Consider the following 25238-nt stretch of genomic DNA (forward strand, 5'->3'; position numbering starts at 1 on the left):
TTGACGTCTATAGCCGTTAATGGCAGTAAATGAGTTATTGAGATTGGGGGTGGGACTTAATACGTTTTTCTTCCTCCCACTCCTTTTCAAGCTAGGTTTAGTTGAGTATTGTCTGGATAAATTGATAAATTGTTGATTGTGATTGGTGCCTGAAATAAATGAACAATGAATGAATGAAACGATGACATCATAAGATGATCACGCTCAAATTAGAAAACGTGTTATTAACAGAGTGTTCCTGAGTGACACATTTCTTTGTGACATTGCGGGGCGATTAAGAGGTGAAGTCCCTTCTCTTGTGTCCCTCGTTTCTCCTTCTAACTCGCCGCCGGTTTCGTGTACCTCACCGTCACGTTCCAGCACACTTGTTCATGCCACTGACTCCAATAAGCCTTGCCCCTGATTGTTTTTTGACCTTGTCTTTTTGCCGTTGTATAAATCAATAGATCATAGAACGTCAAGTCTTCTTTTTTACCTTACTGTAGGTGGCAGACACGTTGCAATTATGAGGCCCTGAGAGCCGCCACTCAGCCACCTGATTGAACGTCGAGCGGGTGAGTCACTCTTGTTCTCTATCTCTGGATGTCCAAAATTAATGGCCTCTTCGCAGCCTGCTACTGTCAAGGTGCTGGTGGCCTCTCGATGACAGCCTCGTAAGATTAGCACATGCAAATTAGACGACGTATGATTAACTAGGGAAGGCTGGACAGAGACATCCTGCAGAGAAGTGACGCATGTTTCTTTATGACAGTGTGGAGTAATTGAAGCCGCTTCTTAATGGCAAGGTGTGTAACTCGCTACTTTGTATTGAGGTGTATTTTATATCTCTTACTGACCTCTTACTTATGCCCCAGTGCAGAAAGCAAGCCCTTTCATCTGAAGCATTTCAGTGTTTCTTTATTGTGACTCAATGCACAATGCAATATAATCACTTTACCAATAGAGGTTGCTAAGAGACTAAACATGGCCGCCCGTTTTTCTGACAAATAACAAAAAACTTTTTTTTTAAATGACAGACTAAGCATTGCCGGAAGTGAATTTTCATCTGTCAGTGTAATCAGGTGATGTACGGACGGACCCTTTAGTCCATCACTGACGGACGCCTGTTTGTCTGTCTGCTGACAAATGACGGACAGTCTGTCATTACTGATGGAATGCCCACCTGTGTCTGTCGGTCCTAAAATAATAGTGACAATGGATGCGATGATGGAAGTGTGGTTAAATAACATAACAGACAAATACAGGTTGGTTCGGCTCCTGGGTTTGCTGTAATCACAAGGATAGTAGCCTATATTAACTCATTCACTGCCATTGACGGCTATAGACGTCAAAAATTCATTTGAACTATTTCTATTAGTTTCACTTTTTTTCCCCACTTTTGTTTAATAAGAGTATGAAAACCTAGATTATTTTTTGGGTATATTTAGAAATGATATGAAATTTGTGATTAATCGCAAGTTAACTGCCGTTGACGGCTATAGACATAAAAAATTAATTTGAACTATTTCTATTAGTTTAACATTTGTTCCCACTTTTGTTAACAAGAGTGTGAAAGCCTATAAAAAAACTTATTGTACATTTAGAACGGATATAAAATTTGTGATTAATCGTGAGTTAACTAGTGAAGTCATGCGATAAATTAAGATTACAAATTTTAATCACCTGAAGCCCCTAATTTTCAATATACTTTTCTTCTTTTTTTTTTTATCGTGAGTTAACGAGTGAAGTCACGCGGTTAGTTACAATAAAAAATTGCAATCACCTGACGCCCCCCCAATTTTTCTTCTTCTTTTTTTAAAGAAAAGATTAGTCAGGCGATTTTAATTTATAATTATAGTCATAATTTTATTTTTTATTTTTTATTTTTTTAAAAATTGTTTTTTTTTTTTTTTGAATTATAGTCATAATTAATCACATGACTTCACTAGTTAACTCACGATTAATCACAAATGTTATATGTGTTCTAAATGTACAATAATAAAAATTCTAAGTTTTAATAGAAATCGTTCAAATGAATTTTTGACGTTTATGGTCATCAATGGCAGTGAATGAATTAAAAAGAAAAGATAAAAAATTTGTACCATCAGGCGATTAAAATTCTTATCGCAATTAATCGCATGACTTCAATAGTTGACTCACAATTAATCACACATTTTATATCTGTTCTAAATGTACAATAAGAAAATTATAGGTTTCCATACTCTTGTTAATGAAAGTGGAAAAAATGTTAAACTAATAGAAATAGTTAAAATGAATTTTTGAATTCTATAGCCGTCAATGGCAGTGAATGAGTTAAGAAGTGTTGTCTGATTTTAACATGATGATGATGGCAACTACGAGCAGGCATATTGTGCAGTTAATAATCACAAGAGTCTAACTGCTTCCTTAAGTCATTTATTTTCTTTTGTTTGCTGCACGAGTCACGAGGCAGCCATCAATGGAATTGATCGGTGAGCAGGTGCCTCTGTGTTTACACACACAAGTGAGGGGAGGGGGAGTTTATCTTTTTGAGTCAGTGAGCGGCTGCATTTTGTGCAGTCTGTTGAGGTCACCAATTTAAAACAGCACATTCTGGCTGCCAAGAAAAGCTAACAAAAACAAAATGAAGTAGGCTAGTAGAAAATGTAGAAGAAGCTAAGCTAACAGTTAGTACAAAAAAAAAATGAATACATTTATTGCCCATCTTATAAATATGCAAAAAGACACTTGGCCAACAGAGTATACTCAAAATATATTTATTAATCGTAAAATATGATCCATATGCAACATATGAACTGTAGAGATGAGGTGAGGATAGAGGAAGAAGAGGAGAAAGAATATGATGGAGAAGGTAGAATATCCCATGGGCAGTCAACTAAAAATTGTCTAACAAGCAAATGAGCCCGGACAAACACATGTGGTAACGGGCCTACATAATCTGAGCTATAATTAAACAATATTAAATGAGACTGCTTTCTGCAACAGTATTGACCGTCAAACTACCAAATTCAAAACACTCGCTCAAAGGCCCAGCAATATAGCGTAGCCTTAAATGGCTACAGCTACAGTACAATGCCATTATGGTACCGTTCTCAATGCGTATGCGCAAGTCCATTTAACTCAAACTAAATATATTACCTGAAAGGCATGAAGAAAAAAATTCAAAAACTCAGTCGTTAGCGGATGATTAGCCTAAGTGATGATTGATAGCTAGAAAACCAAACTATGACACGATAGCTGGATATATTCCAATGAATGAATGTTTAGATTTATCATTTTACATTTTTGTGTGCTCACTTAAAAAAAGGGGAAAAAACAGTCAGTTAAAGCTCAATGTCAGACTATTATGACATAACAGTTTATTTTTGTCATGTGTTCCAGCCCCGCTACAATTTTGTGAGCTAGATATGCTAACCACCGTGCTGCTATCATTGTTTATACTTGGAAAAAGAAAATCCCTAACAGTGGTTTTATTTGTTGCCAGGCAGACTTCAAGAGGCTCAATTATAAGGGAATTACAGTGAAGGAGGAAAAGCATAATCCAACATGAGAGATGGAATTATAACATAGGAGGAGCCAAAGAGTAGAAGAAAGGGGAGTCAATTACGGCCATAATTGTCACCTGCTGGCTGGATGGCACGATCGCTTCATTTTACACGGCGAAGAGCTCAGCTTCTGCATCTGGCAAGATGATGAACAGACGGCATGCTGGCTCATGGAGCTGCCGGGCTGCCTCCACATGGGGCGGCTTGGCTTCACACTTAAATTGGAGGGATTGAAAATGAAACCATTACGCCACGCTCCAACCACATTAGATTGTATAGGCAAATATGCGTCATTATTAAGCATCGTCCATATGTCTTGGATTTCTGCTTCTTCGCCTCTTGTTACTTAAAGCTGCTTTATGTAACAATTTGACCAAATGTATCCTTACAATGAGAACTCCTGCAAGCCTCTGGCCATTTGAGGACCCCATGCAAAATAATGTCATGGGGCCCATATGCGCGCCATTTATGTACTGTGTAATGCTGTAACCCACACATCCATATTTCATATATGTTAGTCAAATTTTGTTCGCACTGCAGAAGGTAATTCAAACTTCTCATCCCGACATTTAGTGCTTATAGTATATGTTGCCAAACCTCATTCGAAAAATATGAAAAGAAAGAATTTGTGCTGTATTTGTTTTAAGCTTGTAATTAAGTATTTAAACTCACAAAATAATTTGTTTTAAAGTCAAGCAAACTATAATACGCAATGAGGGTTCTAAAGGAACTTTTTTTTAAATCAAGAACCAATGTGGCTGGTGACGCTCTAATGTTACCAGCAAATCATAATTTCTAGCAGCCTTAAAAAAAATAAAAAATAATAATGGTTTTATTTTAAATTCTGCTGTTTTAATCTACCTCCATCACACTTTCTCTCTTCATTTCTCTTCATTCACTTAAATAACATAGCAATAGTTATTTTTTGAAATAATTCTGCATTGACATTAATTATCAAATGACATTTCTTTTTCGTTACAAATTCAAGAAACTCAATTTCAATCAAAGATCATTTAAATAAAGGTTTCAAGTTTAGACAGTTAACATTTATGGATATAAAAAAATCCCCAACAAAACGTACAAATTAACCAAAGTTGACATTTTTTTTGTTCTTTCGAAAAGGGTTATAATGTTTTTATCATCCAATGCAATATTGTTTTTTGATTCACACATAAAATAATTTTCAATATCCTTCCAAAAAGCAGCACTAAAGGGGCAATCAAAAATTAAATGTGTTACACTTTATGGTACAAAATTCGGGTTTGAATTTACCACCCTCTGTTTGCAGATGTGACAGCATGTGCGCGTTGTGTATGTGAAGAAGGCAAAATGCAGTTCGGCCCATACGTTGCTAACAGCAAATGGAAACAGCGCCGGTGTGTGAAACCCGGAAGTCGGAAGTCCCGCCCCCTCCGTGGCATATACCCCATTTTAAAAACTGGCACCACTACATTAATAAACCCAATTAATTATATATTCATAAAAATATAAATATGCTCTGTGATCGACTGTTGATGTGTCCAATGTTGTACTTGCTTCTTGATAGGCTTAGATGAATAACAAACAATAACATTAAATGCACATTTACGGAAGAAAATGAAGGCCAGTGAAGAGAGATTAAAAAAAAGTTTGGCAGAATTCTGATTTTATTCTCAGACTACAGAATTATTTATTAGTGCTACTATTATTCTCATTTTAAAGTGAGAATTCTGAGAATAAAGTCAGAATTTTGAGGAAAAAAGTCTGAATTCTGAGATTAAAGTGAGAAAGTAAAATCACTACTGCTACCTTTACTTTATTTTATTTTTTATTATTATTATAATTTGTACAGAAGAGGATTAGGGCCAGTGAAGAGAGAAAAAAAATTAGTTTGGCAGGATTCTCACTTTAAAGTCCAAATTCTGAGAATAAAGTGAGAATTCTGAGAATAAAGTGAGAATCCTGCCAAACTCTTTTTTTTCTCTCTCTCTTCGCTGGCTCTAATCCTTTTCCGTACAAATGATAATAAATAAATAAAAAAGTGGCAGTAGTGATTTGACATTCAATTTTCTGCGTCCACATTGGTCCCATTGTAGGATCTAAAATAAAACAACGGAACACTTTCTGTTCCAGTAAAAACAATGATCTTTGTTTGAAATGCAATTTTCCATCCCTTTTCTATACGACTTACCCTGTCCAAGGTTGTACGGCTGATTTCGCAACTTACGTACAGTACATCCTGTACTGGTTACCACAACAAACAACAATCAAATCCACACTGTCACTGAGTATGAAGTGAACCCACGCTGGCACAGAATTTAGGACGGTGAATAGTATGCAACTAGTCCTGTTTATTTACTCTTATTATTTAAGTCCTTTTCAGCCCCGCCCTGTTTGTCCTAACTCGTACGTGACAAGGACAAAGACAATTACTTGGAAAAAAAAAGAAACAAAACTTGGCAAAGCATTTAATTAAAACGTCAGCTAAGGTCAACAAGGTTAGTTTTCATTTGATCTTGCCTTCAACCCCTTTTGACAAGAATAGCAACTCTAAAGTGAAATTGGAACGAGAGTATATCGCTACAAAAGGCGCCATAAATTGTCATGTGACATTGGCATAATTGATACAGGACAATCAACCAAACCTTTGCTGATTTTAACATTTTAACTTTACAGTGGTCTCACCATAACTGGAGTGGTTTGTAGCTGTGTCTCTATGATACTTTGTCAATTAGTTGTAGCTTTAATTGAAATGTCTTTTTTTCTTTTTTTAAATAACAAAAAAAAAAAATGCAGGCAATAACTGTCTTAAAGGCTGGATTCGTTTGGGCTCTCACTCTTACATCTTCCACGATCGTGAAAGGACGTTTGCAGATGCAGAGGTAAGGAAGACCATGTGTCAGGGTCAAAATGTCTTGCCAACTATCTGATGAATCAAACGAGTGAAATCATTTGAATGATTCCGCCTGATTTCAGAGAGTCTGCAAAATGTTGGGTGGGAATCTGGTCTCCATCCACGGTGCCCTGGAAAATGTATTTGTTCTTGAACTGATTTGTAAGGGCGGTAATGATGACGTAGTCTGGACTGGACTCCATAATGCAATTTTCGGTAAAGCTTTGTCCAATACAAAAGTCCTGATTTCATCATGCCACTTTTATTTTCGCCACATAGAAATGATCATGTGATCAATGTAACTTTGTCCTCCAGTATAATGAGTTCTTTTGGACTGAGGACACTGGAAAATGTGCACAGATTTCTGCAAGCGGTACGTAAAATCACTGATTAAAATCTTGCTATGAGTATAGTGCTGCCGTATGTAAACATTTATTTCAGGTGGATTTTGGCGGGATGAGCTCTGCAATGAGAGGGCCCCATATATTTGCATCCAAGATGTGCATTTTCACGGTGAGCAAAAGAGGTGTTATGGCTTTGGAGTCTACGTCATCATCTTATCCTACACATCCTCAACACAACTGTGTTAGTAAGCTCGACCTTTTTACATGTTACCAAGACTCCATGTGTTTTGTTGTACTTCACGAATTCTAGCTTTTTGCCTCCATTTTGGGCGTGATCTTTTGTTGCTACCTTTGTTCGGTATATTAGCAACATTTTGAAAATGGCTACATGCTAAAATCATTTAGCCTAAAAAAGCATGGCGTAAGCGTTCCAATGACACATCACTTTGGTATGTTAAAAACTGACAGTTCCTGATTATTGTACATGAGGGCCAATTACCGTCCTTTGCTTTTCAATGGCAATAAATAAACAAAAGCTGTGACCCAACAATCCTGCAACTTTCTTAATTCTTCAGATATTTCCATGCAACTTTCAGATGTTTATTGCAGTCTCATCTGACTATTCCAATGGATATTTTGATGATACATCATTAATTTGGCATCATACACTTAATTAGCCAAAGTGGTCAAATATGTCAGTTCTTGGAAACTACCACAGACATGCAAACAAATGATCAAACCATAGTACTTCACTTTATACGCAAATTTTCTTGGACATACGCCCATTGACTAATGTTTACAAAACATAGAGACAACTACATTACATTATTGGTTTAGTACACATAGAATAATAACATAGTGCTGTCACTGAATTAATCCAAGACATTGATATTGCAGTGATATTAAGACTACATATACAAATATTCCAGAATTAAGTTTGCATTTATACCCCAATAGTACAATTACAAAATTTGATATATAAAGAGTTTAGATTTGATTTGTTTTGGCGTTTTTTTTGTATTTTTATTGTATTGGCTGATATTTTTCTCTGCTGGGTAGCTTCAGTGTAGTGAAGTTTAATTTAATGTAGAACAACTTGTAGTTTAGTTAACTGCATTTTTGTAGCAGCATGCCCACACACAAGCAAATAATGTTGCTGTATACACTCCGCCTGCAGATGTCGCTGTTAACGACACCATAGCAGAGCACCATATACTGTACTGAGGAGAAAACAACAACAGTGTATGTGATTTATGAGTGACAAGTCTAACAGGTTAATTCGTGATAGTTATGTTTAGGCTAATTGAACACACTTTTAAACAATAAAACCAATCCTCCCTTTGAATGAATCACAAATCTTGACTCGGAGGGTTTTTTGGAGGGGAAACTACATTTCCCAGGATGCAGCGCGAGCTGGGCGATAAGCTAGCTGACCATGTGAAGCACTGAGTGAATGCTGCTCATTTGAACCAATATTCCACTTAGGTTTTTGCACTTTTAAACTTAAAATATATATATTTATATATATATTTGCATACATATATACCGGACGGTGTTGACATTGTGTTATTGTTAGCTCAGCTGAGTGTGCATGATTAACAACCCAGCTGGCGGGGTGAGCAACAATCCTGCAGCAAATAAACATCCTTTGCCGGACTGCTGTGGAGGCCTCGGCAACGTCGACTACTCCAAGGTAAAACTCAAAACAGCTGCACACATAATTCACACTAAGAACTTCAACTGGTGACTGTGGAAATGCTTTGAAAAGCTAACGGCTACCTTTCACTGACTGTTTGTGTCAGCGTACGTACCAGCTACGTGGCTTGACAGACGGGAAGTAGGAAACTACCCGGTACGCTTTGACGTGTCAAAATAAAGGTATTATTTTCGACTATTAAATAAAATCGTGTAAAAATGCTATATATAAGCCTTTCATGCAGAGTAAGATAAGTAATACAAGTAATTAGTAAACTGAAATCAGGGAAAATACTCAAGTCCACGTTTTAACATTATACTGTACTGATGCTTGGTGTAAGCTTGACTACCGGTTGACCTTTCACGATAAAAGCATCGTGAGCGAACAGTGCGCAAGTCCGAACTTGTCAACATTTATGGACAAATTAAATAAAGATACTGTACAAAACGGTGTCGACTCGAACACTGTACATAGTGGTGCATTGAGATACGAGCCATGGCCACCGGAGATATTATTATTTTGACTGTATATCAAATGGCCACCTTTTTGAAACACAAGCCGTCATTCGGTCGAATTATTTGCTTCGGCTTGTGAGCAATACTTGAGATATGTGCTGAGCACTGTATGTATAGTGGGAGTGACTCACTTCACAACAAGCAGCTGTTTGGTAGGTACAATTAATTAAAGGTTCTTCAAAAAAGAAATTTCAACGTGTTTGTGCCACTCCTAGTTGAATTTAACTATCAAACTAAGCTCTAGACAATGCTTTATGTATTTAAAACAGCAACGTAGCCTTTGTGGCTATTAGCTATGTGGCCGTTTTACAACCCTTTAAACAACAGATATTTGAACACACACAGTGAAGCCACACATGTAGAACAATTGAAAAATCAACATCATTCTCATATTTCTGGGTCTAAACACATTTATAAGATGTGCCTTAATTGCAAACTGTCAGCTTTAATTCTGGGTAATTACATCCAAATCAGGTGAATGTAATACCAATTTCAACAGTTTCCATGCCTCTCAATTTTTAAGGGACTAGAAGTAATGGAATATATTAACATAAATTGCAATTCCATATCGTTTGACGTCAACTACAGCCTGAAGTCTTGAACACATAGACACGACAGATGCTGGATTTGATCCCTGGTGATTCTGCCAGGCCTCTACGGCAACTGTCTTCACTTTCCTGCTTGCACTTGAGGCTTTTTATCTTCAGTGTAGTCTTCAGCAAGTGAAATACGTGCTTAATCAGATCCAGGCTACCACATAACATTCTATAAATAATTCTTTGGTTGCTTTCGCAGTATCCTTCGGGTCTGACATAAGCAGATAATCTTACCTGAAGGACTTCCAAATTGTTCCTGCTGCTTTAGTCAGAAGTACCATCATCAATAAATATAGTTATTGAACAAGGTCAATTGGCAGCCATTTTGTAGATTTGGTAACGAGGCTTGAAACTGACAGACTAATTGCTCCTGTTTCCTTTACATGGTTGTTTCTTGTTCCTTTCAGATGGACTTGAAGGTGTTTGACGAAGTCTTAAAACACGTCAACTTTCACGACCCGAATTTCCACATTGCTGTAATTGCAATCATTTTCAACCCACTTTTCTGGAATGTGGTAAGTGTTTATGTTCTGATTTGCAATCTTGCACTGGTCACACCCTACGTGTGAGTGGACCACATATGAATCCATTCAAAAATGAGCAAGTTGTGTGCGCATTTTTGGTAATGGAAAGACAAACTACTGTGACTTAAATGAATATTTTAGCAGGTTTAAAACTTGAATATTTGTGTGTTTATTTTATTTTCAATTTTTTTTTTTTTATGAAATGCCCACCAGCAACACACCAACATCCCCCTAACTGCTCAGGGCCAATCAACCACTCACACACTCCAAAAAGTAAATTGTGTCAAGATTTGCCTTTCTTCACCATATCAATGTTCTTCAGGTAACCTTTAAGTGTGACTCATGCGACTAATGACTCAGCCCTCTCTCACCTGCACGCTTCTCATGAAAGTAAAAGCAATCAGTGCATTTGCCCTCGGGTCATTAATGCTGACTTCATTGTCGACTGGCATGATCCCAAATGTCCCATTTTGGTGCAGTTTACTGGACCTTTAGCTAGCTAGCGGCAGAATGTACTCATTTATTGACAAATGTGATTTTTCCCAAAATTTTTGTGAGGTATAGTTCATCGCTTTTCAGAAAGTGGAACTGTTATTTTATAGAGATCCATTACACATAGTGACATATTTCAAGCTTTTATGTAGTGCCATTTTGATCATAGTATACCGATGATGAGTAACAAGAAACATTTCTGGTTATCGACTGCCTTTACCTTGATCGCTTTGTCACTCACTGTCCGTTCTCAGCTTTTGGAAAAAATTTATTCCTGTTGCAGTTTTCTCCCCATCGCACCTCCTGCCTGTTTATCGATTGCACCACGTACTTATACTTGTATTCCCCAGCCTTGTTCTGCCTTGTCAGCTACTGTTCTTATTCTGCCAGTCACAAGAAGTGTTTTTTAAAAACTGCATAGTGCATACTGTGGAGTGATGATTAGCTGTTTACTGCCCAATCATGTTCCAAACCTACTCATTATTGTTAGAAAATGATGGCAATTAAAAAAAAAATTGCACTTAAGTATAATGTGTGTTCCAGTGAGAAACAGTGACAATTATAGTAAATCGCTGGTCTCAATTATGTTTTTGACCTGAAAGCCTTGCTCTGCTTGAAAATTTAATATTTTAATGATTTAAAATAATTAACAAGTAACAGCTAGATTCATTATACACCCACGCTTCCTTACTTGGAATTCTCACTGATGAGAAGAAATTTAAACGCTCAGGCACACAATACTGGCACTTTTTTATTTTAATTCAAGGATCCATTCATATGCATTCATATTTTATCTTTTAAAGATGAGGAAATAGTTTCTTGGAAACAGACATGCACAATAGTAAGAGTGCGGGTGACTAAAACAAAGCCTTCATGGCCAACTTTCAACTTTTTCCAATGTGAGGTTGTGGCTCCAATCAGCTCCTCACTTCATTATCTCCGCACACATAAATAAACTCTTTCAGTCAAATCAGACCATCTGGAGCTCTCGTTAGATTGGAGGCGAGAGCGTTAGATGCATGTCAAGCTGACATGAGGTACCAGGAGCTGAGTGGTCAGTCTGTTCTATCTCACTTCATCTCAGCAGACATCTCAGGCATGAAGAATGTTAATAATAGAGCTTTAACATTGTTGTTTTGGAGAGGCTTGGCTTGATTAATTGCGCTTGAAAACGTTTTGGGGGACAAAAACCTAAACAAAGAGGAGTCTAAATCCAAAAAGTTGATGATCAACGCACGGCGAAAGTTCATGGAAATTAGTCAGTAGATTTGATTTGAGTTGTGTGATATAGACTGGCTTTTATATTCATATCTCGAAGGCAATATACTATAATTTCCAATATACTGTAATATTATTCATTAAAATCACATGAAATCAATGGCAATTTTCTCTTATGAGTATTTGTGGTTGATGTAAAAATGCTACTGCTAATTAGTAGCATTATTGCAGTTTAGGGATGTAACGATATCCAAACATCGCGATACGATATTATCACGATATAAAGGCCACGGTACGATAATTATCACGATATTGTTGGGAGGTTGGCGATACAAGGGACACAATATTGTAAAAAAAAAAAAGGAGCTCATACTAAAACACACGCACACACACAATATTGAGACATTTACTTGCTAATGCAAGCACACATTGAGTTCCTACACGTATTGACTTTGTTCACAAGCATATTACTGTTCACAAGAAATGTGCGGATGTCCGGATTTGTCATTAGGTTTTATGTTGGATGCCCTTCCTGACACTACCCTCTGCATTAGACCAGCACAAACAGGACACTGGCTGGCTGCTGTCCTGTTGAGGCTGCAATTACCTTTTTTTTTATATATATATATATATATTTTTTTACATTTTTTGTATTTTCTAATCTGTCTACCTATCTATCTGTCTGTCTGTCTGTCTGTCTGTCTGTCTGTCCGTCCGTCCGTGACGGGGACAGCAGTGCTAGAGCAACTAGAGAAACTGCTAGTGCTAAGTTTAGCTTTAGCGACCACAAATCTGTGCAATCGTCACTTGGTTCAAATGGGCTCTTTGCACAGCTCGACTACTTCCTGAAGTCAATACCACTCCTTTGTTTCCTGTCTTTCATGAGTGGACAAATTGATGAATCCAGTTGTGACTGGCCATTGTCGTGGTGGTGACAGATGGCGGAGGACAATCAAAAATAGTTGCTGGGCTCTGTTGAATGCAGAGATTTTAATGTGGTCTGTGCGCTCTGTTCTACTCTGCTCTGCATTGAGTGAGTGTCTATGCAAGTGAAGTGACTGGCTGGCAACTACCAATTAGTAGCTCCTTAAGATGAGGGACAAGAGCATAGAGGAGAGAGGGCTCCGATGGAGCGCTCTGACAAGTCTACTCGGGTATTTTTTATTTTATTTGGGATTTTTTGCCATTACGTATTGTGCAGCAATCAGGGCAGTTGTGGGTGCATTGCCACCCCCTTGCCTAAGCCTATATCAGGGCCCGGTTCCTGTATGTTCTTGGCTGCAGCGGTCGTCCAACTTTCTCCCTTGTACTCCCAAAGCAAAGTCCTTTACGGACAAACAAAACAAAAAATGCAGATGATTCTTTTCTTTTTCCTATTGTGAGCAAAACGTCTTACCCTCGTTGTAACCCGTCGAGCAGAGGTCAGCCTTAGTTGAGCAAATATATGCGCGCCCGCGCGCATGCATTCCCCCCTGTCCATATGCGGCGATGAAGTTGAGAGACGAGGTGGCATATTAAGCATCACCTGATCTAACTGCATATGAAATTTCTCGGTCACCAGGGCTGCATTGGCGGGTGACCTAAATCCAGGGGAACAAACTCATCAGCTCATTCCGTACTCGTCTCATGCTGTTGAGAGTCGAAAGATGGAAAATCCGTAATCTAACCAAGGAAATAAATACGTTTTTTTCCCAATATACTGACATAATAACAAAAAAAGTGCAAAATACTTCCAAGAAACCGGCTTGTCAATGATATTGATACATTCCTTGTGTTGGTCCGCCCTATGTTGTCCAGGTGTACCTTATGGTGTCATACAGGCTCATCTATCTAAAGAGTCAACCTTTGGCTGATAAAATCCAAGTATGGCATACAGTATTCATGTATTTTGGGTTATTTGTCAGAGCGTAACCTCAAATGACTGCCAAATGGGAAAGCTGTATCAGGTGATCAAATATTTAAGTAATGAGTGTTTGCATCAGTCAGTATAGAGATTCTCATGGATATCAATTATATAAGCATTGACCTCGTGACACACTTGTCTGGTGTGATGGTTTTAGTGAGTTGCGTTGGTTAACACTGAGGCTCCTCTGAGATGACGTACTTTGTGTCGGCTGAAGTTTGGGGGCATGTGAGTTAGACTTGTGGGATTCTTGAGAATAATGCCAAAGTAGTTTGTTCTTGTTGCCACTTTAAAGGATTGGTTGATTTTCTTACATTTGGCCTCAATTCATTTTTTCATTCATTTTTGGTCTTTATTTCATGACATATTTGTAGTTTTTTGATTGGCTCATTACAGGTTTACTTTTCATAGTACAGTCAGTGGTCTCTTGACTTGATTTCCCCGACAATGGTCATAACTGTTATGACATTGTTCTGCCAAAAACAGTAACTTTTAGGCATTCCATGTTTTCTCTTGTGCCAGTTAGTCACTTGATAGTCTTTCAGTGGCTCCAAACATTAAATTGAACAAGTACTTGGGGAAAAAAAAGAAGTGGCAATCACTTCTTCTTTTTTTCATGGCTGTGTACGCTACTCACAAAAAGTTAGGATATTCGCCTTTGCAGTGAGACCTAAAATTCACTGTATCGTCTACATGTTTACTTAATGTGACCTTCTCTAAACTTTTGTATGCACATGTCCACCTGTTCAGTATTTCAATACGTTCTGAACATGCTGTTCTCTAGCAAGGAGCTGAACAGACGTGAGCATTCAAAAGTTTAGGGAAGAGAGTACAAAAATGTCATATTCAAAAATGTCAAGTGCGTTGCTTTTTTTAAAAACTTTTTTCCCCAACAGCTGTTGTCAAGTGTTGCATTGGGGTAAAAAATAATGGGAATGTCAAAAAAGTACTGTGTATTTATTAAAAAATTTCTGGGATCGCCTTTTAGTGCTACTACTAAAAATATGCAAATTATTTTGTTTCATATATTACACATTATGCAACCTTACTAAAGTGACAAGTGATGGAGGATTATTGAGGATACAATCTGTTTAAGGCTAGAAATCCAAACTTGCATTTCTGAGGAGAATGTCATCACTTTAGGGATATCATTTGCATACAGTATTTATTAGGGATGTTCAAATGTCACAATATGAACTTAGCTCACAATATGATAATTATGACAATATTGTAGGTTGGCGATTCAAAAAATATATAGAAAAGCTCACAATATAGTGTAAAAACCCATGATTAAAAAAATAGCTCATTTTGAAAGAAAAAAAAGCACAATATTGTGTTTTGTACATTATAACAGCAGTGACAAAGAAATAAGCTTGACCCATCATTTTATTGTGGGGAGGGGGTTCTGTAGAACAAAATATACAAATACAGATAATCATGAGCAATTGCATGTACTTATGTCACCTATAAAACATGCTCCCCTTAATCTGGCAAGTAGTGTGGGTCTTAAACGTAGGTGGCCAAAATATGCTTATTTAAAATTAAATGGCAATATTAAACTAACCACCAGAAGGTGCTGGAACTGCACAAATGGGAAAACAACCTGGCCTTTTTAACAGGTGTACTGCTTTTAATGTCATAACGTGACGACGATTATACTGCGATATCAAAATATTGCTTTTATCGTTTCATCCCTAGTATTTATTGCAACTCTGAATTTTAAACACTTACAGGATGAGTGTTTTGTTTTTTTGTGTGTGCTTCACAGAACATTCATGCCTCTCCAGATGTTTGAATATTCAGTCAGCGCGGCTGTTCTAATAGGGTTGATCTCAATGACGTTACGTTTTCCTCATTAGTATGCATGAGTCGGAGAAAATTAACTCCGTAGGGCACACGCGTACGCATCATTTTGGAAGAGAACGACGTGAAATTTCAACATGGTTGAATCGACAAACACACTTTGGAACAGCTTAAACGGTGGTTGACATGCGGAGACCTCAAAGTGGGTGCAAAGAAAGCAGTTTTCGTAGAAAGGTAAGATGTATTGTATGATCGTTGCTGCCACTCCGGTGCGGTCCAGATGACTGCTAATATCATGTTGGTCGCTAATTTTCTCGAAAACGAAACACATTAAAGTCACGGTTTTCATTTGAAGATTTTAAGCCTACCTTTGGGCTGTTACTTCTGTCTAGTTACTTTTGTTAAAGTGGCATGGTGACACAGTGACCGCTCACATCTTGTGACACTGATCAACTAGCATGTTGTTGTAGGCATAAGGTTCTCCTATAACGCTTATATTAATTTTCACATCTAAGTAGCAGTGGCTTACGTTGCTAAACTCGAGGTATTTTTGGTGAATTTACATCATGATGTATAGTAGCTAGCATGTTGTAGCAGGAAGCTAGCAGCAAGGCTAACGGAGAGAAAGCAGACAATAAACATACCTGCAATCGATTGGTTCTTTTCAGCTGCTGACCCATTTCCACCGACGAAATGTAGAGAGCACATACAGGTGTCTTCGGTGACATTTTTCGCGTAAATCGCTGCCGTTTAATTGTACATGCTTGAACCCAGCGGAGACGTTCCTCTGGAAACTCCCTTTATTCGATTCCGGTCATAACATCGCCAGTCACATATCGGTAGACACCAAAGCAAGCAGAGGTTTGTTGTAACCATAATACGTCTGTTAAGTAGTCTGGTGAAATAGCGAAGTTTTGCCTCGTACGAATACACCCCCCCCCCCCAGTCGCCTGCCTGTGTTTCTTGTCCGAAAATCAACTGTCCACGCCCATGCGCTGTACGCTGTTCTAAAAATAGTAGTTTGGGCTTAATTGTAAACTGCCCTAATTGAGACATATTTGATCAGAGTGCTCATGCGATCAATGTTTTTGTTCCCGGTCTCGTTTCATAACATCCACACATGAATCTGTGGATACTTGGCTGGGCGTGTGTTCGCATTTAGTTCCATGTTCAACACAGTTGTGCAAAAATCTAATTGATGGAAATATCAGCCAGATCTATCCCGGGACAGTATGACATTACCTAAATGTGTTTTTGTCACAGGGCATCTTTGAAATCTTTTGTCAGAGTGTGTATTCATGGAATTGATGAGGTCGGTGGGGAACATCAAAGCCACAGTCAGAGCTAAGTGTCCTGGTGGGGAGACAGAATGAGCCTGTTACCTAAGACTTGATTGAATTTGCAAGCCTCTTCTTTATACTTTGCTTTTTTCATGTCTTGATTGATGACTCGAGTACAGCATCACTTGTCTGTCAGCACAAGAACAGTATTTTTAGCGTGCGCCATCATTCACTGGAGAGTTTGTAAATCACTTAAGCAGAGTGTGTGGGAGCTTGAATTCCTGTTAAACAGGAGCGGCCTGCTAATGTGTTTGGTGGATGTTTTACAAAAGATAATGCGATGTGATCATAGGTTTGTACTCTACATGTTTTTCTTCTCTATTGATATACGAAGAGGAAAGAAGGGGGGAGTACATCATACATTGACCAGGCAAAGCTTTATGCTTTTAATTCTCAATTCTTTTTTGTTGATTATTGATTCCATGTAAAATGGAGTTTTCAAATAATTGTTGTTCCCTTCTTTCCGAGTAGCTTTGAAAAAATTAAAAACCAGGACACTATAGGTTTGTTGAAAATCAAATATACAATAAATTCTCACCAGGAACTATTTATAACCAGTTTAATCACACTCAATTTCGTAACTGGTGGTTGTTATTACTTTGGCTAATGCTAAACACAAGGCTCAAAACTTGGGACCTGAGAGGTTGAAAACATCCTGTTCCGCTGGTCTCTTGTCTGATTTGGGGGTGGATTTGGAAAAACAAACTGCCTTTCCCACTGGAAGCCATGGGAAAAAAATAATGTGTTCTGATGTCAAACCTCTGACAATCATTTAATTTCCCACACGGGATGAATTAAGTTTCTGTGTTTATCTCACTCTCTCTCACTTTCTCTTTCTTCATGTCTCCCACTCGTCCGCTCTCTGTGTTGTTCTGTATTAATCTCTGCCTCTTTCTCTCTCTTTTTTAAAAATATTTTTGCGTGAATAATTCAACATTCTCAGTGGTAGCGCTGTGTGATATCATGATGCAGTGTTTTCTATATAAAAATGTGTTGTTGTGGTTGTTGGTTTTTTTATATATACAAATAAATAGATTTAAAACATGGTATGTATTTCATGTAATTTTATAGAAACTCATTATATTAGAATATGTATCAGAAATATTACTTATTTCAGGATATAGAATTTCATCCTAATAACAGTGGCTGTTCAGTCTCACGGTCTAGTTACCGAAGGACACAATCATGTTCTGAACATGCCTAAAAAAAAAATCATTCTGTATATGTAATCACTCTTTATCAGCACTGTCATAATAGAATTTCAGGGGGGTTTTCAGCCCCTGAGCAAACCAGACTTTTATCACCACATGAAGTCCATTTCCGTTGAGATTTGTCTTGATCCTTTCTCTTCCTTCAATGCTTTTTTTTTCCCCAATGAAAAAACCCAACAAGTTGCCATGACGATGTCTATTCCTTTCTGGCCCAGCCATCTAGTCATCTACGCACTTCCTCAACCCACAGAGGGTTATTTAGAGTTTGGCATCTAAGCCATCATCTCTACAGTATGTTTTTTCCCCATTTAATTTCAAAAGATTTTTGTTATATTGCTCCTGTGCATTCATTCATATGTAGGTGAAACATGAACAGTATTAAAATCAGATCAGTTCTTCAAACAAGAACATTTCTAGTTTTAAAGCACAGTGCTGATTAATATAGGATGGAACGAAAGAGGAAAGCTCTTCATCCCCATTGGTATTTCTTGCCTCAGGTAGCAAGATGGGAGCACCGGACACAGAAACTCTCCAAGATGTTTGGAAGTCCCTACCTCGCCTGTTACGTCCTGGGCTTCGTTATCATCCTCCTCAATGTGTATCGCAGCCACAGGTACAACACACTTTTTAATCCATGTGACTTGAATAACACAAATTGTAATTTTTGCCATAAAGTATTAATCTTAAAATGCAGTGGTTCTTAACCTGGGTTCGATCGAACGTCAGGGGTTCGGTGAGTCAGTTTCAAGTGTTCGGCGGAGGTCGAGACACGCACCCGACTCAAATGATTCGTACTGATATCTGTGCTGCAGGGAATTTGGTGTGCTCAGTAGTCGACTTGTGGCTGTTGTGATGGGACGTCATGTGAGTTCTTTATTATTGTAATCGCTTCAACTATTTCGAACAAAAAAAGAAAATGGTCAAACAAATATGTGCAATATGAATTTACATGGATAACGGAACATATGGTGTTCCTCAGGGTTCAATTCTGAGGCCTATACTGTTTTCATTGGGTTCCATCTTAAGAAAACAGCCATGGTTGTTATAAAGTGCTCTATAAATAAAGTTGAGTTGAGTGATGGGAGTCCACGCCTAACTGCATTATTTGCAATGCAGCGTTGAGCAATTCTAGTCCAGCACAACTAGCTCATAGCAAAACTAAAGGAACACTACCTCTATGATGAATACAAGAACTAGAGCTACATTTTCTAATCAGAATAATTGCTTCTTCGAATTTTGATCAATCACGATTAATTGCTTAATTAAAAAGGGTTTTTATCAAAAAAATTTGCCTGCCAAATTTAAAGAGCACCTGTTATGTGTAACATCGACATTTAATGTTATGGGGACGCCTTCATCATTTTTTTATCCTCTGCACACGCTCATCCTCCTCTTTTTCTAATCAGTTAAAGCCACCTTTAACGGTCTTAAATTTTCACTCAGAAAAATAAACACCGGATGTATACACGTGTAATCCTTCTCAATCAACACCTCTGGACTTCTGTTAATGTGTGGTGGTGGTTGATGACAAAATCACCACCACCCCAACCTGTATTTTGCCATTTTGTTGTGTTTTGCCATAAGAGGGACGTCTGTGGGCAGAAAGTCGATGTTTACCCCTCCAGCCAATCACAGAGCGGGGGGCGTGTCGCTGAAGGCGAAATGGGGGGAAAAATAACCCTGATAGTTTGACATGAACAAATATTCTGAATGGCATAAACAAACATTTATTAAATGCTTTACTTGAATTAATGGTTTATTGCTCAAACACAACCTGTGCTACCTTTAACGTAAATATCGGCTGTCAAGCAAAAGGATTGTCTGCGGTCAAAATTAATGAGTGTGATTAATCCGCATTAATACATAATTAATGCGATATTTTTTGGTGATTAATTAATTAGTTAACGCTTTAACTTTGACAGCACTAAAAAGAGCACAACGCTTTCTGAATTCAAGGTGAAGAGAGCCAGATTTGATGAAAAGCTACACTCCTTGTTTATTATGCTCACTACTAGTCTTGAATATGAAAAAACAAAATCTTATAAAATTTTTCAATAAAGAAGTGTTCGGTGAAGGCGCATAGGAAACGGGTGGGGTTCAGTATACCTCCAACAACACTGTTCTAATGTAACAAGTCATTTTGTTCTTGATACCACGCATACCTCCCCCACACCTCCCACAATGGCTCAAAATGGCGACTGAAGCTTTTGAGGACTTTCCGCTCCGTTTCTGCGGCGATTTGTGTTGCCTGGGAACAGAACTTTTAGAGAACATGTTTGTAGACAACAGCAATGTATACTAATGGACTGTCTCTCATGTTTCTCAATAAGACCTAGAATGATGCGGCATCCTTCTACACTACACAAAATAGAATCATAATAATAAACATATTGCTAAATATTGGAGACTACCAGCAATACTTTTCTGACAGTGGTTATCAAAACTATGTAATGTTTGATCCAGTTGTATTGGACCTCCTTAAATCGTGTGTCACTGACCAGTGAAAGATATGTGACACATTTTCTAATATTTCTGAATGCATTCACCAGCATAATGACCATTAAACAAATGACTGCCATCCTGCCAAATTGTGTACCTAATTGGCTTCATCATTGACTAAATCAGTGTCGTGCTGGTGGGTGGATTAATCTGCATTCTTCTTATATAATTAGTAATTTTACTTAAAAGGAAAAACAAGATTGCTACCGGCAGACGTGCAAAGGATAACAATTTTCGTGTCAGCGATGATGGTTTTGTGTGATTCTAGTCAGTCACTGATGTTTTTTTCTGGGTGTAAGCAAACTGGAACATACTATACCTTAAGTACTTAACAAGTCAACTGTCCAGTTGATGGCAATGAACGTCCGTTTTTGGAGCGCAAAGCATGTTAGCCATTTTATTTTGTGTGTGTCCTTATTTGGGAATACAGCGTGAAATCATACAGTTCTTAACCTTGACCTATTTATCAAAAGAAAAAGAAAAAGTGTACGTACATTTGACCACAAATATGTTGTGGTTCATAGTGCTGAAAGCCTGCTGCCTAAAATGGCACTACTTAAACAACTTTATTATAAAACACCACGTCAGATGAAAATGTAGGTCAGATGAATGCCGCATTCGAAAACCTTTTGTCAGTAGTGAATGTGACTGCATTTATCCAATGCCCATCAAATTTGTAAGGGTTTTTATTTTTCCAAGCGCCCTCACTGACAAAACTGTCTGCTCCCCTCTGCTTGAAGAGATTGTGTGAGCTGTGATTTGTTGAATAGATTAGGCCCATAAAAGAAATGAACAAATAATTCAGCTTTCTACTTAGTAAGATGGAGATGTATGTACGAGGAAAACCTTGTCAAGCATTGAAAGCAAACAAATTAGTGGCCTTGCGTTGGTTGGTATGTCTGGATCCTACTGGGTACTGACATACTTTTTATTTTATTTTATTTTATTTTAGAATTCAAATTTGTTCTTATAAATTATGCAGACACATGCAAATCATTTGTGTTTTAGGATCCAAGCAAAACTTTTTTCTTTTTGTGAGGTATATTGTGTAAAACTCCCCTGCGTGCAAGGGGACGCAGCAGGATTTGCACCACAGATTAGTTTCACTGCGATTGCCCCTTCGCGTGCACTTTCTTGCCGGCCTTTTTTTCCGGCAAGTAGCAGATATATACTGCAGTGTGTGTTTGGCCATGTTGTCATCAAGTCTACTCTCAGGATCATGATACGGTGACCTGGTGTTACGTCTGGCTTCCTCATGTCCTTCAGTTCCTATACCGGGTGGTAAGAGATGTTCTGATCCATCTTATCCACTCCATTCATGGTGGCATCGTAGTCCACAACCAGTGTCTTCTCCGTGATCAGACTGTACCCGCTCCTCCGATGAATATGCATTGGACTCGGGGTAGTCTTCATCGTCCGATTGAACGTCCGCCTGTGCAGAAGTGCTCGGTTGTGCACCGCGTTTTCCGCCGTTAGCATCGCTAGCCGGTGAGGCTTTACGACGTGATCGAAGCCGCCGCGTCAATGCTTCCAACTTCGGCGTCAACCTCGGAGTCACCATCATCATCATCAACGTGCTCTTTAGCATTGGTCGATGCTTTTCGTCTTTGAAAAAAATGCTCAAGCGTGAGCTGCTTGCAACCGGTCGCCATTTTCGCTTCTTCAGCCATTCTCCCCTCAACACTCTAGCTCCGTCTCACGTCTTCTACTGACGCCTACCCGATCTTGTCCAAAGAGAGTCATCGCTGCCATCTAGTGCCCAAAAATAGGCATTATACTAACTCGACCTGCTTGATACTTTCAGCACAGCTTGCCAAGGCTTTCCTCCGCCCGTTTAAAAAAACAAAAACCAAAAACCATAGTGAACGTCTTTTAACTCTTTGACCGCCATAAACGTTATAAAACGTTTAGCATAAACCTAGGGAAGGGCGCCGAGGACGTTAAAAGACGTCCCCTATGTTTTTTTGTTTTTTTTTTGGAAACGGGTGCAGGAAAGCCTTGGGCAGCTGTGCTGAAAGTATCAGGCAGATCTGGTTAGTAAAAGACTCGTTTTGGCCCCTAGAGGGCAGCGATGACTCTCTTTGCACAAGGTTGGATGGGCCGCCCACCGTGGGCGTCAGTAGAAGACGTGAGGCGGAGCTAGAGTGTTGAGGAGACAATGGCTGAATAAGCCACAATGGCTGACCAAGCAACCGGTTGCAAGCAGCTCACGCTTGAGCATTTTTTTCAAAGACGGAAAGCATCAATCAATACTAAAAAGCGCATTGATGTCGACGATGATGATGACTCCGAGCTTGACGCCAAAGTTGGAAGCCTTGACGCGACTGTTATGATCACGTAGTAAGCCTCACCGGTTAAGCGCGGCTAGCGCGGCTAGCGCTGCTAAGGCCGGAAAACGCGCACAATAACCGACCGGGTACTTCTACACAATCGGACATTTGATCGGGCGATGGAGAGTTGGCATCGACCAATGCAGATTGATGATGTTGATGATGATGATGACTCCGAGCTTGACGCCAAAGTTGGAAGCCTTGACGCGACTGTTATGATCACGTAGTAAGCCTCACCGGCTAAGCGCGGCTAGCGCGGCTACCGCTGCTAAGGCCGGAAAACGCGCACAATAACCGACCGGACATTCGATCGGACAATGAAGAGTACCCCGAGTCCAATGCATATTCATCGGAGGAGCGGGTACAGTCTGATCACGGAGAAGACACTGTTTCTGGACTACGATGCCACCATGAATGGAGTGGATAAAATGGATCAGAACATCTCTTACAACCCGGTGTAGCAACTGAAGGACATGAGGAAGCCAGACGTAACATCACCGTAACGAAACCGTAGCATGATCCTGATATTAGACTTGATGGCAACACACACTGCAGTATATACTTGCTATTCCCCGGAAAAAACGGCCTGCAAGAAAGTGGAGCACGCGAAGAGGCAATCTGTTGTGCAAATGCTGTTGCGTCTCCTTGCACGCAGGAGAGTGTTACAAAAAGAAAAACTGTCGTTGAAACATCCACATATTTGTAAATAGCACCACAGTTGCACACATTTGTAAATAGTTTGCCAAATTGTTGTCAAATTGTTACACTGTTGAATGTAAATAAATGTATTTTGCTATCAAAAAACACTTTTTCATTCTTGGTGGTAGTGTTTTATAGAAGTAAAGCACTATTTAGGTGTTTGTGGCATCATTCATGGACAAAAAGAAGTGTAAAATTCACTAGAATGCATGAAATAATATCGTTTCACTAAAAGCTTGATTTCTCCGTATTTTGGTCCAAAACAGGCGAAATTGGGTGAAACTAACCATTTTCTATTGTTGATTACTAAAGAACGGAATAAGGTAGAAACAAACTTTTTTTTCTGATGAAAGATGAAAGTCCAATCTTTCATTTGGTAGTACGTGTGTTTCCATAGTCCAAACAGAACATTTTCTGTGGACCTTGAAAGATCAGTCAAAATGCTTAAATCGGCTGGCACTGACGGCATCCCTTTTCTGAAAACGTCTGGCAGTCAAAGAGTTAACATCTTTGGCGGCACTCATTTGGATTTTACTAAACGTTATTAAACGTTTTTGGCGGTCAAAGAGTTAAGGACTATGATACAAACTATGAAATATTCTTCTTCTTATTATTTATTTTTTAATTATTATTGTTATTTTAAATGTTACTATATTGGGTGTTGCTAATGTTAAACATACCCACATGAATATGATTGTTAGTTGAAGAAGTTTAAAACATATTGGGTCCTATTTTTGGGCCCTGTCTAGCGCAAAGCACACTCTACTGTAGTGTGCTTTGGAGTTGTTGTTTTTTGTGGTTATTTTAGCTTGACTTGCGCAGATAGAATATGGCGTTTTGCGCCATTGTGCGACGGAATGCTGCCGACTCCCAGCAAATTGAAGGGGCTCCCCTCATTGCCGTTCAAATCAGGGCGGTGGAAGTGCACAATACTGAAGCAGAAATTGACTGGCTGGGGTCCGTGTTTATTGAAGTTACTTTAATTTTTTACACAATACATTGTGACCGTTTTTATTCTTTGTCTTGCACTCGAGAAATACTCCATATATTAAAAAAAAAAAAAACAAAAGCTAAAACTAGTACTGAATTTGTCAAAAAGAAATAAAAACTAATATGAAAAATCCAAATCTATTATAACCCTGTCTCTAACCCACGCATGACCCTGAACAGGATAAACAGAATAGAAAATGGACGGATGGAAGCGACATGCTGCAAATTGGCTCTTTCATGCTTCCTACTCTGACCTTCATATGCTTCCTCAGCCTCTGTGTTTCTTAACCATAACTTCTCATTTCCTGTTTTCAAAGGAAGAAATATGAGCAGAATTGACTTCATGATTAAAATAACACTAGTCTAGGCTGTTATAATTTCAGAAATTTATGTTGTAGCGTGTTAACTAATGCATTGGGTCTGACTATTTTCTTCTATTTTCACTTCCTGTAGGTATAAAAATCAGTTAGTCATTCAGTTGATTGTCAACAACACTGTCAATTGGGTGGAATTGATTGTTGATTAGTCATGCCTTGAAATAATTAAGGCAAAATGGAGTTTATGACAGCGCCAATTATCAATGTTGATCAAAATCTGCTGGTATGCAAACTAAAAAAGATCTGAGCTACACCAACTAATGTTAAAAATGAATAATTATATGTATCAGAATCATTAAACACAG

General features: G+C 38.5%; 1 protein-coding gene across 2 annotated transcripts in view; it reads left to right on the plus strand.

Moving 5' to 3' along the window:
* The first annotated feature begins 8152 nt into the window (after positions 1-8152).
* The window catches only part of pemt (phosphatidylethanolamine N-methyltransferase), a 36644-nt gene continuing 19558 nt past the window's right edge, over positions 8153-25238 (plus strand). Inside the window, exons 1-3 of one of the 2 annotated variants that reach the window (XM_086064262.1) lie at positions 8153-8433; positions 9955-10062; positions 18536-18651. In XM_086064262.1, the coding sequence (XP_085920388.1) occupies positions 8332-8433; positions 9955-10062; positions 18536-18651 (326 nt within the window). In that variant the 5' untranslated portion in view covers positions 8153-8331. Of the gene's footprint in view, positions 8434-8869; positions 9104-9954; positions 10063-18535; positions 18652-25238 lie in introns of those variants that run through there. The other variant, XM_086064263.1, reaches the window with a different exon arrangement.

This window comes from Leptonotus elevatus, chromosome 20, assembly GCF_054856555.1.
Source record: "Leptonotus elevatus isolate MCC_2025b chromosome 20, RoL_Lele_1.0, whole genome shotgun sequence".
NCBI lineage: Eukaryota > Metazoa > Chordata > Actinopteri > Syngnathiformes > Syngnathidae > Leptonotus > Leptonotus elevatus.